The sequence below is a fragment of the Puma concolor genome, chromosome C1 (genome assembly GCF_028749965.1).
Source record: "Puma concolor isolate L17-30 chromosome C1, mPumCon1.1.hap2, whole genome shotgun sequence".
NCBI classification, from domain to species: domain Eukaryota; kingdom Metazoa; phylum Chordata; class Mammalia; order Carnivora; family Felidae; genus Puma; species Puma concolor.
The window spans coordinates 49,013,588-49,026,672 of NC_141674.1; the positions used below are offsets into that span (position 1 = coordinate 49,013,588).

The 13,085-nt window shown below is 43.5% G+C and overlaps 1 protein-coding gene across 1 annotated transcript in view; it reads right to left on the reverse strand.

The window, feature by feature from the left end:
- Nucleotides 1-12,803, reverse strand: part of CYP2J2 (cytochrome P450 family 2 subfamily J member 2) — a 31,035-nt gene extending 18,232 nt beyond the window's left edge. The window contains exons 1-2 of the mRNA XM_025934853.2: nucleotides 12,519-12,803; nucleotides 1,640-1,802 (exon numbers count right to left, since the gene is read on the reverse strand). Coding sequence (XP_025790638.1) covers nucleotides 1,640-1,802; nucleotides 12,519-12,728 — 373 coding nt within the window. The 5' untranslated portion in view covers nucleotides 12,729-12,803. The remainder of the gene's footprint in view (nucleotides 1-1,639; nucleotides 1,803-12,518) is intronic.
- Between the last annotated feature and the right edge of the window lie 282 nt (nucleotides 12,804-13,085).

The window sequence follows — 13,085 nt, forward strand, 5'->3', positions numbered from 1 at the left end:
TCTTTTCCCATTCCGTTGGTTATGCTAAGTGAAATAAGTCATACAGACAAAGACAGATACCATATGTCTTCACTCTTATGTGGATCCTGAGAAACTTAACAGAAGACCATGGGGGAGGGGAAGGAAAAAAAAAGTTAGAGAGGGAGAGAGCCAAACCATAAGAGACTCTTAAATACTGAGAATAAACTAAGGGTTGATGGGGGGTGGGAGGGAGGGGAGGGTGGGTGATGGGCATTGAGGAGGGCACCTGTTGGGATGAGCACTGGGTGTTGTATGGAAACCAATTTGACAATAAATTTCATATTAAAAAATAAATGAAAAAAATAAAATGAAAAAAATCACTAAAAAAAAAAAAAAAATTCTAGAGTTTCCCTTGTTATTGAGCATAAAACCCAACACCCTTAGCAAGAACTTGCATGAACAATTCCTGGCACTCAGCAGCTGAATTTCCCTCTAATTATCTCTATTTAATCCCTATACTTGCCACATGGGCCACCTTTCAGTTCCTGGAGTTCACTGTCCTTCTTCCCACCTAAGGGACTTTTCCTATTCTATTCCCTCTGCCTGACTGCTGCTTCACTTTGTTAAATTGATTGCCATTTATTTACATTAGCTTTCCTTGAATCCCAGGGCTAGATTAGATGCCCCTGATAAATGCAGCCTGCACCCAGCTTAATGATACTAATGCATTAAGTTATTAGCACTCATTGATAGTGTCTTTCTGAATAGAATGTAAATTCCCTAAGGACACGGATTTTGTCAGCACTACTCATGGTCATGTTGCTAGTACCTAGCACCGTGCCTCACATAATAAATGGAGTGGAGGTAGCGTTAAAAGACAAACTATTTCAAAAAGCATCTGGGGGAAAAAAAAGGCTGCTTTGGTGGAGTAATACATTTGAGTTATCCATTTAGATTTTTAAATGTTTATTTAATGACAGTTTTAAGTGTTCATGCCAAACTGTTCCAACACAGAGTGGAAGGCTCGAGATACCTTGTGGGGCACAGCCCTAACAAGAAAGCGGAGGAACTAGAGGCAAGAAGAGGGACTTCCATAAGGAGCAGAAGGAAACGGTGCACATGAATTTTCCCAGGGGAAGAGATTTGAATGGAAAGCAGAAAGAACAAGAATGCATTGACTCTTCCCCTGCTTTCACTGAGTAATCAGTGCTTCCAGAGCGAGTTCATGCAGGAGACACAGCTTCTCTCAAATCCCTGACAGGACCCTGCCAAGTTCTCTAAAGTGCCTTTTAAAAAAAAAAATTTTTTTTATGTTTGTTTATTTTTCAGACAGAAACAGAGCATGAGCAGGGAAGGGGCAGAGTGAGAGGGAGACACAGAATCTGAAGCAGGCCCCAGGCTCTGAGCTGTCAGCACAGAGCCCAATGCAGGGCTTGAACCCACAAACCATGAGATCATGACCTGAGGCAAAGTTGGATGCTTAACCGACTGAACCACGCAGGCGCCCCTAAGAGGGTGCCTTTAATAAGCAAATGTGGGAATCCAGCTTTCTTTAATTGTAGGAACTTTATAATGGCCCAGCTCCCTGGGAGTATTGGAGAATTACAGTCACAAGGGCACCTTTAACAGATCATAAAAATATCAAGCATACACGCCGTACATTAGTTAAGAAACTTACCATTGTTCTTAAAGATACGTCCTCGGATAGGAGTTGTAGGGCGGTTCACAAAGTTTTGGTTCTGATCGACAAGGACTTCTTTGATCAAGGGCAATCCAGTTATAAGAACTAAAGACATGTCACCGAGCTGCAGGCTAAAAATGTTTCCATATTTCTCCACAAGCTGAAAAATAGTCAAATAGTCACAACTGATTATGCACATGTCCACGTGTCCAGGAATGGAGGGGTTGTGTGTCGCTGAGGAAGGTCTTGTACTGAGCAGAGTCTGTGTGTGCACCTTGGTATGATGGGAACGTTCCTCTCTGCTCCCTCTTGCCTCTTCCTCTCAGCTAGACTAGGATTAAAATCGCTCCAGGATGTGCTTCTATACCTCATAAACATTCATTCATATATTCAACCTACACAAATTGAGTGAGCATCCAACACTGTCCCGAGAACAAGACAGGAATATGTAACTAGAATAAAACAAACAAGGTCTCTAACCTCAAGCACCTTAGAGTCTAGTGAGGGGGGCAGAATTCAGAACATGTGACTCACCAAAAAAAAAAAAAAGGCTGATATGCTTAGTGTAACTCTGGGTTGCAAGCATGGACTTCTCAGTAAATCATAAGAGTTTAACTGGAAGAGAATGTCCCCTTCCTCAACACGTGCTAGACAACTGAAAATTCATGACAGGGCTGAGGCCAGCTGTGCGGAAAAGCACTCTAGTTCCGGAGCTATGTGGGCATCTTAGCTCTATAGTTGGCTAGCTGTGGCTCTTGGGAAAGTTGCTTCACAGTTTTTGAGCCTCAGCTATAAAAAGGAAAAAGTGTTCCTCCCTTAAAGGGTTCTGTGAAGAAGAATGAGAGCAACAGTGTGAAAGGCACTTTGTTTTCTGGTACCTGGCGCACAGCCGCTTGAGTCCCTGAGGAACAAATGGGCTCTGTGTGCAAAGGGATGAAGACACACGCTCATGGCAACAGAGAGGACGAGCGCACACGGGGATGTGCTGGAGGAGGGCACATGGACGCCGGGGGCCATATTAGGCCCCTTTCTCTGTTTATCTCATTTGATCTCGCAGCCAGCCACCCTGTGGCATTAATGATTTTCCTTGTCTTTCAGAAAAGGAAAAAGGAGTCGTCGAGGAAGTAATGTCACCGAGATGACAAAGCTGTTGAGTGGTGAAGGGAATTTTCCAGGCGTTAGGGAAGATCTGAGGACAAAGACTTGAACCTGAGAAGCCACCAGGCCTTTAGAGTTCAGTGGAAGGGAGAGAAAGAGGGAAGGAGGCAGGGAGAGAATGAAAGGCTGTGTGGTGTGTACAGACATGGGCTGGATGTGCAAGTGGGCTGGATGAGAACGAATGGCTACTAATCAAGGTGGTTCCTGACTTGTTCCTTCAAGAGACGACTCTGAGTAGACCCTACGCCTGCCTCTTGTCCACCCGGGGTTGTGGCTAGTTGCAGGCAGTGGTACCAAACAGAAGGGCCCCATTTCCTCCGAGTGTCTGTGGCCCCTCCTTCTCAGTCTCCATGCACGCATGCTCCCCCTTGTCACCCTTAGCGCCTAAGACCCCACCACCCTGCTCAGAGCAAATACAACAGACTACACCAGCCTCATTTCGCCTCCCTGCCCCCACATTAAAAACCCAGCCCGAACTCAATCTTCCCTTGTTCTCTCAGCCCAGAGCCTTCCATCAGTCTTTGTTCCTGTCTAGCTCCTATCTCCCTGGAAAGAGTAAAGCCAAGATTCCCTCTCAAATTCATCTGCCTCTAAAGTACACGTCTTTGTCTCTAAGACATAGCAGGAAAGGGCCCATAAAAATCAAGCAAAATCTTTTTTGTTTCATCTTGCTGACTGCCTCGATGAACTTCTTAGTCTTTATGAGAAAGATTTCTTGACTAATTTATTCTATTCAGAAAAGATGTTTTTGGAATGGGTGAAAATCTCGGATTAAGCTAAATGACTCCTGACAATGTGCACGTACAACCTAGAATCTCAGCTTGTACTTGGAAGAAACAGAGCACTCCATTAGTATTTGCTGAACTGAACGACTTCAGAGTTTCTGCTCTGTCAGCTCTCCACCCACGTATGAGTCCAAAAGAACTGCATCAGAAACTTTCACGGTGGGGTGCCTGGGTGGCTCAGTCGGTTGGGCATCAGACTTTCGCTCAGGTCATGATCTCACAGCTTGTGAGTTCGAGTCCCGCATCGGGCTCTGTGCTGACAGCCTGGAGCCTGCTTCGGATTCTGTGTCTCTGACCCTCCCCCACTCACGCTGTGTCTCTCTCCTTCAAAAATAAATAAACATTAAAAAAAATAAACAAAAAAAATTGAAAAAAAACTTTCATGGCATACTCAGCTGTGTAAACATAGGTCAAATGACCTCCCTGAGCCTGTTGACTATGGTGTTGCCTAACAGTTCCTACATGCACTGGGCTGGGCACTATGCTGATCGCTTTACATGGATTTAAGCGTATGACCCACCGGGCATCTGAAAAGACTTTGTAAGGTAGACCATACTGTCGAATGTACAACCATAACCAAGTCATTACTCAAATGAGTAAGAGAACAAAAGAGGTTAAAAATAGGATGATTCAGGAGGCTAAAATAGACTTAATATCAGAAAGGAAAATAGAAAAATAAGAAAAGAATTAATGTGGGAGCTATAAAAGGTGAACAAAAGTAATAAGAGGGAATTTGATACAAAGGATTAAAAACCCCAAATGTGGGATTAAGTGCTTACATAATAAGGTGGAGCGAAATAAATGTTTAGAATAATGAAAAATTAGAAGGGGGGGGGGTTTAGTGAGACAAGTGCGTGAACTACGATTACCAAGAGACAACTGTGAGAGATTCTACCTCATCTCAGTTCTTAAACTCAAGAGCCAACATAACAAAGACACAAAGAGAGGAAAAGTGTAGCAATTCTCACTCCATGGGCAGCAGGTGAGAGGGTGTGCTCCCCCAAACTCTGACCAGCATTGAGCTGTGTGTGTGTGCAGGTATCATTCAAATAAGCCCCCTAAAATGCACGTTGTTTCTATATGTTACTAAGATTTATCATCTTTTCCCCAATATGTACAGTATTGTATTTTTTTCAACTTTTAAAAAACGTTTATTTTTTTTTTTTTATTTTTTTTTTTAAAAATTTTTTTTTCAATGTTTATTTATTTTTGGGACAGAGAGAGACACAGCATGAACGGGGGAGGGGCAGAGAGAGAGGGAGACACAGAATCGGAAACAGGCTCCAGGCTCTGAGCCATCAGCCCAGAGCCTGACGCGGGGCTTGAACTCACGGACCGCGAGATCGTGACCTGGCTGAAGTCGGACGCTTAACCGACTGCGCCACCCAGGCACCCCAAAAAAACGTTTATTTTTGAGAGACAGAGAGACACAGACAGACAGAGAGACAGAGTGCGAGTTGGGAGGAGCAGAGAGAGGCAGACATGGAATCCAAATCAGGCTCCAGGCTCCAAGCTGTCAACACAGAGCCCGACGCAGGGCTTGAACTCACAAACTACGAGATCATGACCTGAGCTGAAGTCAGATGCTGAACCGACTGAGACACCCAGGCACCCCCACAATTATTTCTATCCAATAAAGCAAAGAAGAAGAAGGAGGAGAAAAAGAGGGGGAGGGGGAGGCAGAGAGGAGGGGGCAGGAGGACAGGAGAAAGAAAAACAGACCTAATGAAATTAGGAATAAACCATCATTAACAATGGTTCTTACTCTTTTTGAATCACAGAATCCTTTGAAAATCTAGTGTATGGCATGATCCGCTCTCCAGTAAACTCCTGTACACATGAGCACAGTCATGCATGTAGTTTCAGGGGTTCACCAGTCCCTTGGGGCCCATGAGCCCCTGCTAAGAATATTGGCGTCACAAGTAGTTCTTGGGGTCTGTGCTAGGCTTCTGAGAACAGTCTGTGGAAAGCAAATTCAAGTTCAGTTCTATACGTTTCTATAAAATGCTTAAGAGTTGCCAGGCACCCCGTGACATTGTTATAACACATGGGGAGGTACAAAGGTCAATATGATTCAGTGTTTTCCTACGGCATCAAAGTCTCTTGAGCAATGCTGACTGCAGAAAACACTAACGCACAGCAGAAGTGATACATGCTATAGTGCTGGTAGAAAGGAACATGAAGCCATTGAAAGAAGAAATGAATTTCCACCCCAGATGTATTAGAAAACCTCTAAGGGGCGCCTGGGTGGCTCAGTCGGTTAAGCGGCCGACTTCGGCTCAGGTCATGATCTCACGGTCCGTGAGTGCGAGCCCCACGTCGGGCTCTGTGCTGACAGCTCAGAGCCTGGAGCCTGTTTCAGATTCTGTGTCTCCCTCTCTCTGACCCTCCCCCGTTCATGCTCTGTCTCTCTCTGTCTCAAAAATAAATAAATGTTAAAAAAAAAAAATTAAAAAAAAAAAAAAGAAAACCTCTAAAAGGGGATGGTATTTCAACTAGATCTTAAACAAAAGCTGCCAGCAAAAGGACATGTAATGTGGGAACAGGATACGCAAATACAAGGTAGGAAAATGGAGGTGTTCAGGGACAAGTAGGCGGTGTGGTTTGACTGGAATGCAGGGTTCATTCAAGAGCACTGACCATGTGGTAGGTCAAGGCCAAAGGCTGGGGATACAATGAGTCCTTAACTTAAAGCACTTCCGGGGCGCCTGGGTGGCGCAGTCGGTTAAGCGTCCGACTTCAGCCAGGTCACGATCTCGCGGTCCGTGAGTTCGAGCCCCGCGTCAGGCTCTGGGCTGATGGCTCGGAGCCTGGAGCCTGTTTCCGATTCTGTGTCTCCCTCTCTCTCTGCCCCTCCCCCGTTCATGCTCTGTCTCTCTCTGTCCCAAAAATAAATAAAATCGTTGAAAAAAAAAATTAAAAAAAAAAAAATTTAAAAAAAAAAAAAAAAAAAAAAAAAAAAAGCACTTCCCAGTCTAATGGAACATATGGAAAAATAATCAGTTCTTATTTTTACGATTCTGTACAAGAAATCATTTGACGAGGGAAAGTAAGGAAGCACATAAAGGGAACCAGGCACCAGGACAGGTTTCCTGGGAAAAGTATCTCCTCACTTGAGTAAGGAGATAGGAAACAAGGCTGGGCAAGGCAATCCGAGATAGATTGAGGACAGCCTTCATGCCAGCTGAAATAGTTTGGATCTAGTTTTGCTTGTAATTAGGAGGCCAAAGATGTTAGAATAGGAGACGTAATGTAAATGAGTGTTCAAGAGCTTGGATTGTGAAGTCATACAAATCTGTTTGAACCCACTCACAAATCACACTCACTGTGTGATTTGGTGGCAAGTTATTTAACTTCTCTGTATCTCAATTTCCAAAGGTATAAAATGGGGGATATTGCGGGTTCCCATCTTTAGGATTGTTGTGATTAGTAGCCACAATACTAATATTAATAACACAATTACTTGTTGTTATTGATCTATCTGGGAGTATATTTTAGCAAAGGCATTCTGATACGATATTGACAACGGAATGAGGAAGAGGCCAGAGAGTGGAATAGTGGAGCTCATCCAGCCACTAGGCAGACAAGGGATGCCTGGGATGCAACAGCACTGGCTCTCCTTGAATTTCTTGCTTTAAACTTTTAAAGAAAGGGGAATAGTGGTAGATGTGGAAATGAGTATCAACTATGTGCTTGGCACTCTGGCAACAAGTTGATATTCATGAAGTTATCTGGTTCTTATAACAATCCTAGAAAGCATTTTCAGTATTCAGAAAAGTAGGCACAGAGATTTAGCACCTAGCTTGTGGGCATAAAGTCTGGGCTCTAGAGAGAGGCTTCTGGGTGGCTCAGTCTGTGTCCGACTTTCGATTTTGGCTCAGGTCATGCTCTCACAGTTCGGGAGTTTGAGCCCCACATCAGGCTCTGCACTATCTGTTTGGGATGCTCTCTCTCTCCCCCTCTCTCACTCACGTGTATGCTCTTTCTCGCAAAATAAAAATAGTTAAATGAAAGGATGGAGATATTCTCTTTTTGTGAGTGATGGCACTAAGTGTTAACTAGCCACATGACTTTCCAATCAAAAACCACATTCCCCAGCTTCTCCAGGTGTAGCCAGTGGGACATGAGTAGTGGTGACGTGCGCGTTATCCGGGTCTCATCCTTAAATGAAAACTGCTTACTCACTACCTACCCCGTTCCCCTTCCCGTGGACCAGAACTTACACACAGTGGGGTTGCAGGACCAGAGCACAACAAAGAAGGAAATGAAGTTTCTGGATCGTCTTGAGGTATAGAAAGCAGTCTCCCTATCCCGGGCTTCCTGCCTACATCTGAACTCATTTGTGGGAGAGAGGTAAATTTCAATCTTTGTTTACACCACTGTATTTTGGGGTCTCTGTTATAAGCAGCTCAATGTGTACCCTACCTAATACATTTACCCATCTTATCTACCATTTTCCCACTTTAGTACAATAAGCTTTTCTCTTATTTGGATAAATGCTCCTCTAATTGGCCATATAGCCATGATAGAGAAAGTTTTAAAATACAGGGGGAAAAATACAAGGAAAGTTCCCATCGTACCATTTAAACAGGCTAGTTTCTTCACTGTGCTGTTGCTGTGTTTTAGCTCACGCCACTTTGTCCCATTTAAAATCTCCTGTCCCCTGAACTCCGCGTGGCCACTTGCCTAACATCCATTTAACGCTCAGCTCAATTTATTCCAACATTCTACACGACGTTCTCTCTAGGGTTTCCCATTCCCAGGGATCCCATCTCTTGATACTTCGTTTGGTTACCAAGAGTCTACACCACACATTGCATCATATACTGTTTTGGGCCGTGCCTGTCATACGGTAAGCGCTTCATAAATGTGTGTTCGATAAATGAATCCATGGATAAATTAGTCATCCTTTCACTGTCATGAAAAGTCAAGTAGCCCAAGTACAGAATAGGTGTAAGTGTCAAACAGTTCTGGATTGAAGTGCTCGTTTTGCCGTCATCTATGCTGAATAACTCAAGCAGACAACTTTACTATTTGCAGCCACTTTCCTCAGTGGCAAAGTGGAAACCGCACCAGCTAATGACGAACCTGTGTGTCTTGTGTGAAGAGTAAATGAAAATGAACAGATAAGTCCTCATACAGGATCTAGCAAATAGTTGGTACTTAATGTTTCCGAACTGCTAGAGTGTAAATTTAGTTATAACTAAATGCACCATTTGACTCCATTTGTTTTACAACCAGATACATAAAAAATGCAAACCTGTATGCAGTAAAATTTAATAGTTCCGATGAAAAAACATCGGGCCATGAATAAGATCCTAGCCTCGGTTTCATCACTAGCCAGTTTTATGACAGGCAAATCATTTACCCTTTCTAATCACGTCTATCTTAGTAGTAAACCAGAGGCACATATCAAATTTATGATTTCATACAAGATTGAGTAAAAGCATTCCATTGTACTCCCCTACTATTCATGACACTAATTGGCACAGACAAAAATAACTCCAAGAAAGGCTTGCTTTCTCTAGACAAAGTTTCAGAAAAAGGCTAGCCTAATAGGACAGAAGCGGTTTTTTTTAAAGTTTGTTTATTTATTTATTTATTTGGAGAGAGACAGAGACAGCCTGAATGGTAGAGGGGTGGGGATGGTGGTGGAGAATCCCAAGCAGGCTCTGCACTGTCAGGGCAGAGCCTGATGTGCTGCTCAAACTCACAAACCCTGAGATCATGACCTGAGCCGAAATCAAGAGTGGGATGCTTAACTGACTGAGCCACCCAGGTGCCCCAGGACAGAAGCTTTTAACTTTATAGGGTTAAGTGTTTAAAGCAGCTATAATATGTTTTAACAAACAATTACAAATACTCTCAAAAATTTTAAATAGAAAATCTTACCAAAGAAATAAAAGATAGGTATAAGAACCAAAGGGAAAAATTAAAACTTAAAAATGCAACTATCTAAACAAAAACTCAGGAGAGCAAATCAATGGTAGAAGGGTAATGACAAAAGAACCAGTGAAACTTGAGAAGATCAACAGACTGTATACAGTCAGGACAACACAGAGAAAACAGATTGAAAAGAACAAAAACTGAGCCTCAGGGACCTACGTTAGAATAACAAAAGATCTAACATTTGCACCATCAGTGTCCAAGAGTCCCAGAAAGGAAGGAAAAAGACTGTGGAATTGAAAAAATATTGAAGAAACAATGGCTGAAAACTTCCCGGCTTTGGTAAGAGATCAACCTACAGATCCAAGAACCCAATAAACCCAAAGAAATCAACACCACGACGTACCATAATCAAATCTCTGAAAACTAAAAGCAAAACGACTTCTCGACAGCAGCAGAGAGAAACAACTGATTACTTATGGGGAACAGCAATTCAAATGTGGTTTCTCACTAGAAACCACAGAGGCCAGAAAGAAGTGGAACAACATTTTAAAATGTTGAATGAAAGAAACTGTTAACCTAGGATTCTATATTAAATGAAAATATACTTCAGAAACGAAAGTGAAATAAAGACATTTTTTAGGTAAGCGGAAGTTAAGAGAAGTTTTTTGCCAGCAGACTGACTCTAAAAGAAGGGCTAAAGAAAGTTCCTCAGGTAGAAAAGAAATGATATTGGTAGAAATCTGGAAAACTGTGAATAAAGAAACAGCAAAATAAGGGTAAATAAATGAGTAAATGTGCTTAACAGTTAAAAGCAAGTTTATAATATTGTCTGATGTGGTTTTCAATATATAGAGAGATAATATTTAAAAAAAATTTTTTTTGCATTTATTTATTTTTGAGAGACACAGAGACAGAGCACAAGTGGGGAGGGGCAGAGAGAGAAGGAGACAGAATCTGAAGCAGGCTCCAGGCTCTGAGCTGTCAGCACAGAGCCCAGGGCGGGGCTGGAACTCACAAACCGTGAGATCATGACCTGAGCCGAAGTTGGACGCTCAACCGACTGAGCCACCCAGGCGCCCCATAGGGAGATCATATTTAAGACAATAATAGTGTAAAGCGGGGAGGATAAAAGGATCTAACATTTGTAAGGTATCCACATTGAACTTGAAGTGGCAAAATATTGACACTAGTAGATGACCATAAGCTATATGTGCCTATTATAATCCTTAGGTAGCCACTTAAACACAATGCAAAGAGATATACTGAAAAGCACAATAAATAAATTAAAATGGAATTCTAAAAAAAAATGTTCAAGTGACCCACAGGAAAACAGAAAAATAATAAATAGGGGAATAAAAAAGAGGGAAAAATAGAAAATAAATAAGATGATCTAAACCCACCAATTAAAAGACAGAGACTGGCAAAATGAAAAAAAAAAAAAATGACCCACCTATATGCTGTCTACAAGAAACTGATTTCAAATATAATGATACAAACAGGTTAAAAGCGAAAGTATGAAGAAGCATATACCATGCAAATAATCATCAACAGATAGCTGGTGTGGTCACATCATATCAGCTAAAGTTCGGGCAATAAAAATCACCAGACATAAGGAGGGATATTACATAATAATAAAAGAGTCGATTCACTAAGATAATATAATAATTTTAATGTGTATGCACCAAATAACAGAAATGGCAAATACATAAAGGAAAAACCACCAGAATGGAATTGGAAAATAGACAAACCTTCAGTTAGAGTTGGAGACTTCAACATGCTTCTCGTAGTGATTAATAGAATTGGTAGATAAGAGGTCAGAGTGTAGAAGAAATTAACAGGATCATCCAATGATATCTAATTGATATATACAGAACACTCACCCCCCAAATTGTAGAATACTTTTTTTTTTTTTTTTCAAGCATGCATGGGACTGTATCTTGGGTCATTAAACCAACTTTAACAAATTTAAAAGACCTGAAATTAGACAAACTATGTCCTTTCACCATAATGGCAACAAACTGAAAAATCATTAACAGAAAGCAAGCAGGAGAATTTCCAAATGCTTGGAAATTGAACAACACATTTCTTAAACATGGGTATAGGTTTAGGAGCCTCGCTTTAAAATTCTGTGACTAATCCTGTCACTTAGTGTTACCAACTGGGTGTTTCTCCAAGAAAGTGATAAAACCTTCTCCCTCTGTACTTGAGTATAGACATGTGTTTAAAGTGCTCCAGGCATGTCTAGGGAAAGGGGACTAATACTGTGCACCTAGTAAAAGCCATGTCTGACCATTGTTTTTATTTAACCTTCACAACCACCTATCACAGTGTTGTCATTCAGCTAGGTGCCTGTGCTGAGTGGTAGGAAACCAGCTGAGGATTCTTGGGAGAAGTTTGGATGTTGGAGGGAATTTTAAGTAAATCAGAGGAGCCAGGGTTAAGGAGCCCTGGCGGGATATGATTATAAAAAGGTGGAAAGAGGCTTAGTCAGAAAGAGTTCCAAGGGGCTCCCAGATAAGTCCTCACTCTGGAAAGCAGTGGGAAGCACTAAGAAAATTTAAGCCGAGGGATGACATTTTACAACGATTACTTTAGTGACAGCAGATCGCAGGGAGAAGAGATTGAAAGCGAGGGGCTCGGTTATTGAAAAGTGGTGAGGATTTAGGTAGTACTGTCACCATTTTACACTCAGTTAAACACAGCCTCAAAGAAGGTAAGTACAGCGTTTTTTTCCCCCAACGATAAAAATATTAAAGAGGACAAAGTGATCATATCCTAAATACGCTGTTCCAGTAACATTTCACAAGATACACAATAAAGAATGTAGCAAGTCTGGCATACTTTAATAGTAAACAGTGACTATTATTTCACTTCTAGAAAGGGCAGGTGTAACCATGCCAGCTGACCATTGGGAAACCGGGGCTCAAAGCAGGGTTTACCAGGGTCCCTGCATTAGCTGCACAGCCCCCCAGCCTCCCGCCCTCGATCCCCGGGACGGCCCCTGTCCCGCAGGTCAGGGTCAGGGCACCTTCACCCGCTCCTACCCGCTGAAGCTGCAGGTGCGACCGCTCAAAGTCCAGATGGAAGAAGTTGCCCACGAAGGGCAGGGGTACGGGGCCCGGCGGGTAGTTCTTGGGGCGCCGTCTTTTGAGGAAATCAGCAAAGAACAGAAAGGCGACGGCACCCAGCAGGACCGTGCGCAGATGCAGCACTGCCCAGACGGCGGCCGCCAGGGAGCCCACAGCCGCGAGCATGGCTCGCAAAGTCCTCTCGCTCGGCTGAGCTCGGAGCAGGCGACGTCCCCGCCGGTCCCTGCAGCGGAGCTCGCGGCACTGCCGGCCCGCCCCCGACTCCGCCGCGCCCCGCCCCTGCCGCGCCGAGCTCCCCCACTGCGCCCCGCCCTCCTGCACGGTCCCGGCTCTTGGCCCCGCCCGCCTGCTGCCGCGCCCAGTGAACTTCCTCTTCCCCTGCTTCCTTCCCCGGACCCCGGCCCCCGGCCCCCGCCCGGGCGCGCTGCGCTCCCGAAAGCCTGGCACCGAAGTCGTGGGCGGCCCCGCGCCGCGCGTCTGGAACAGGCCAGGCCAGGCGCGTTGTTCTTCTCTGTTTAGAAA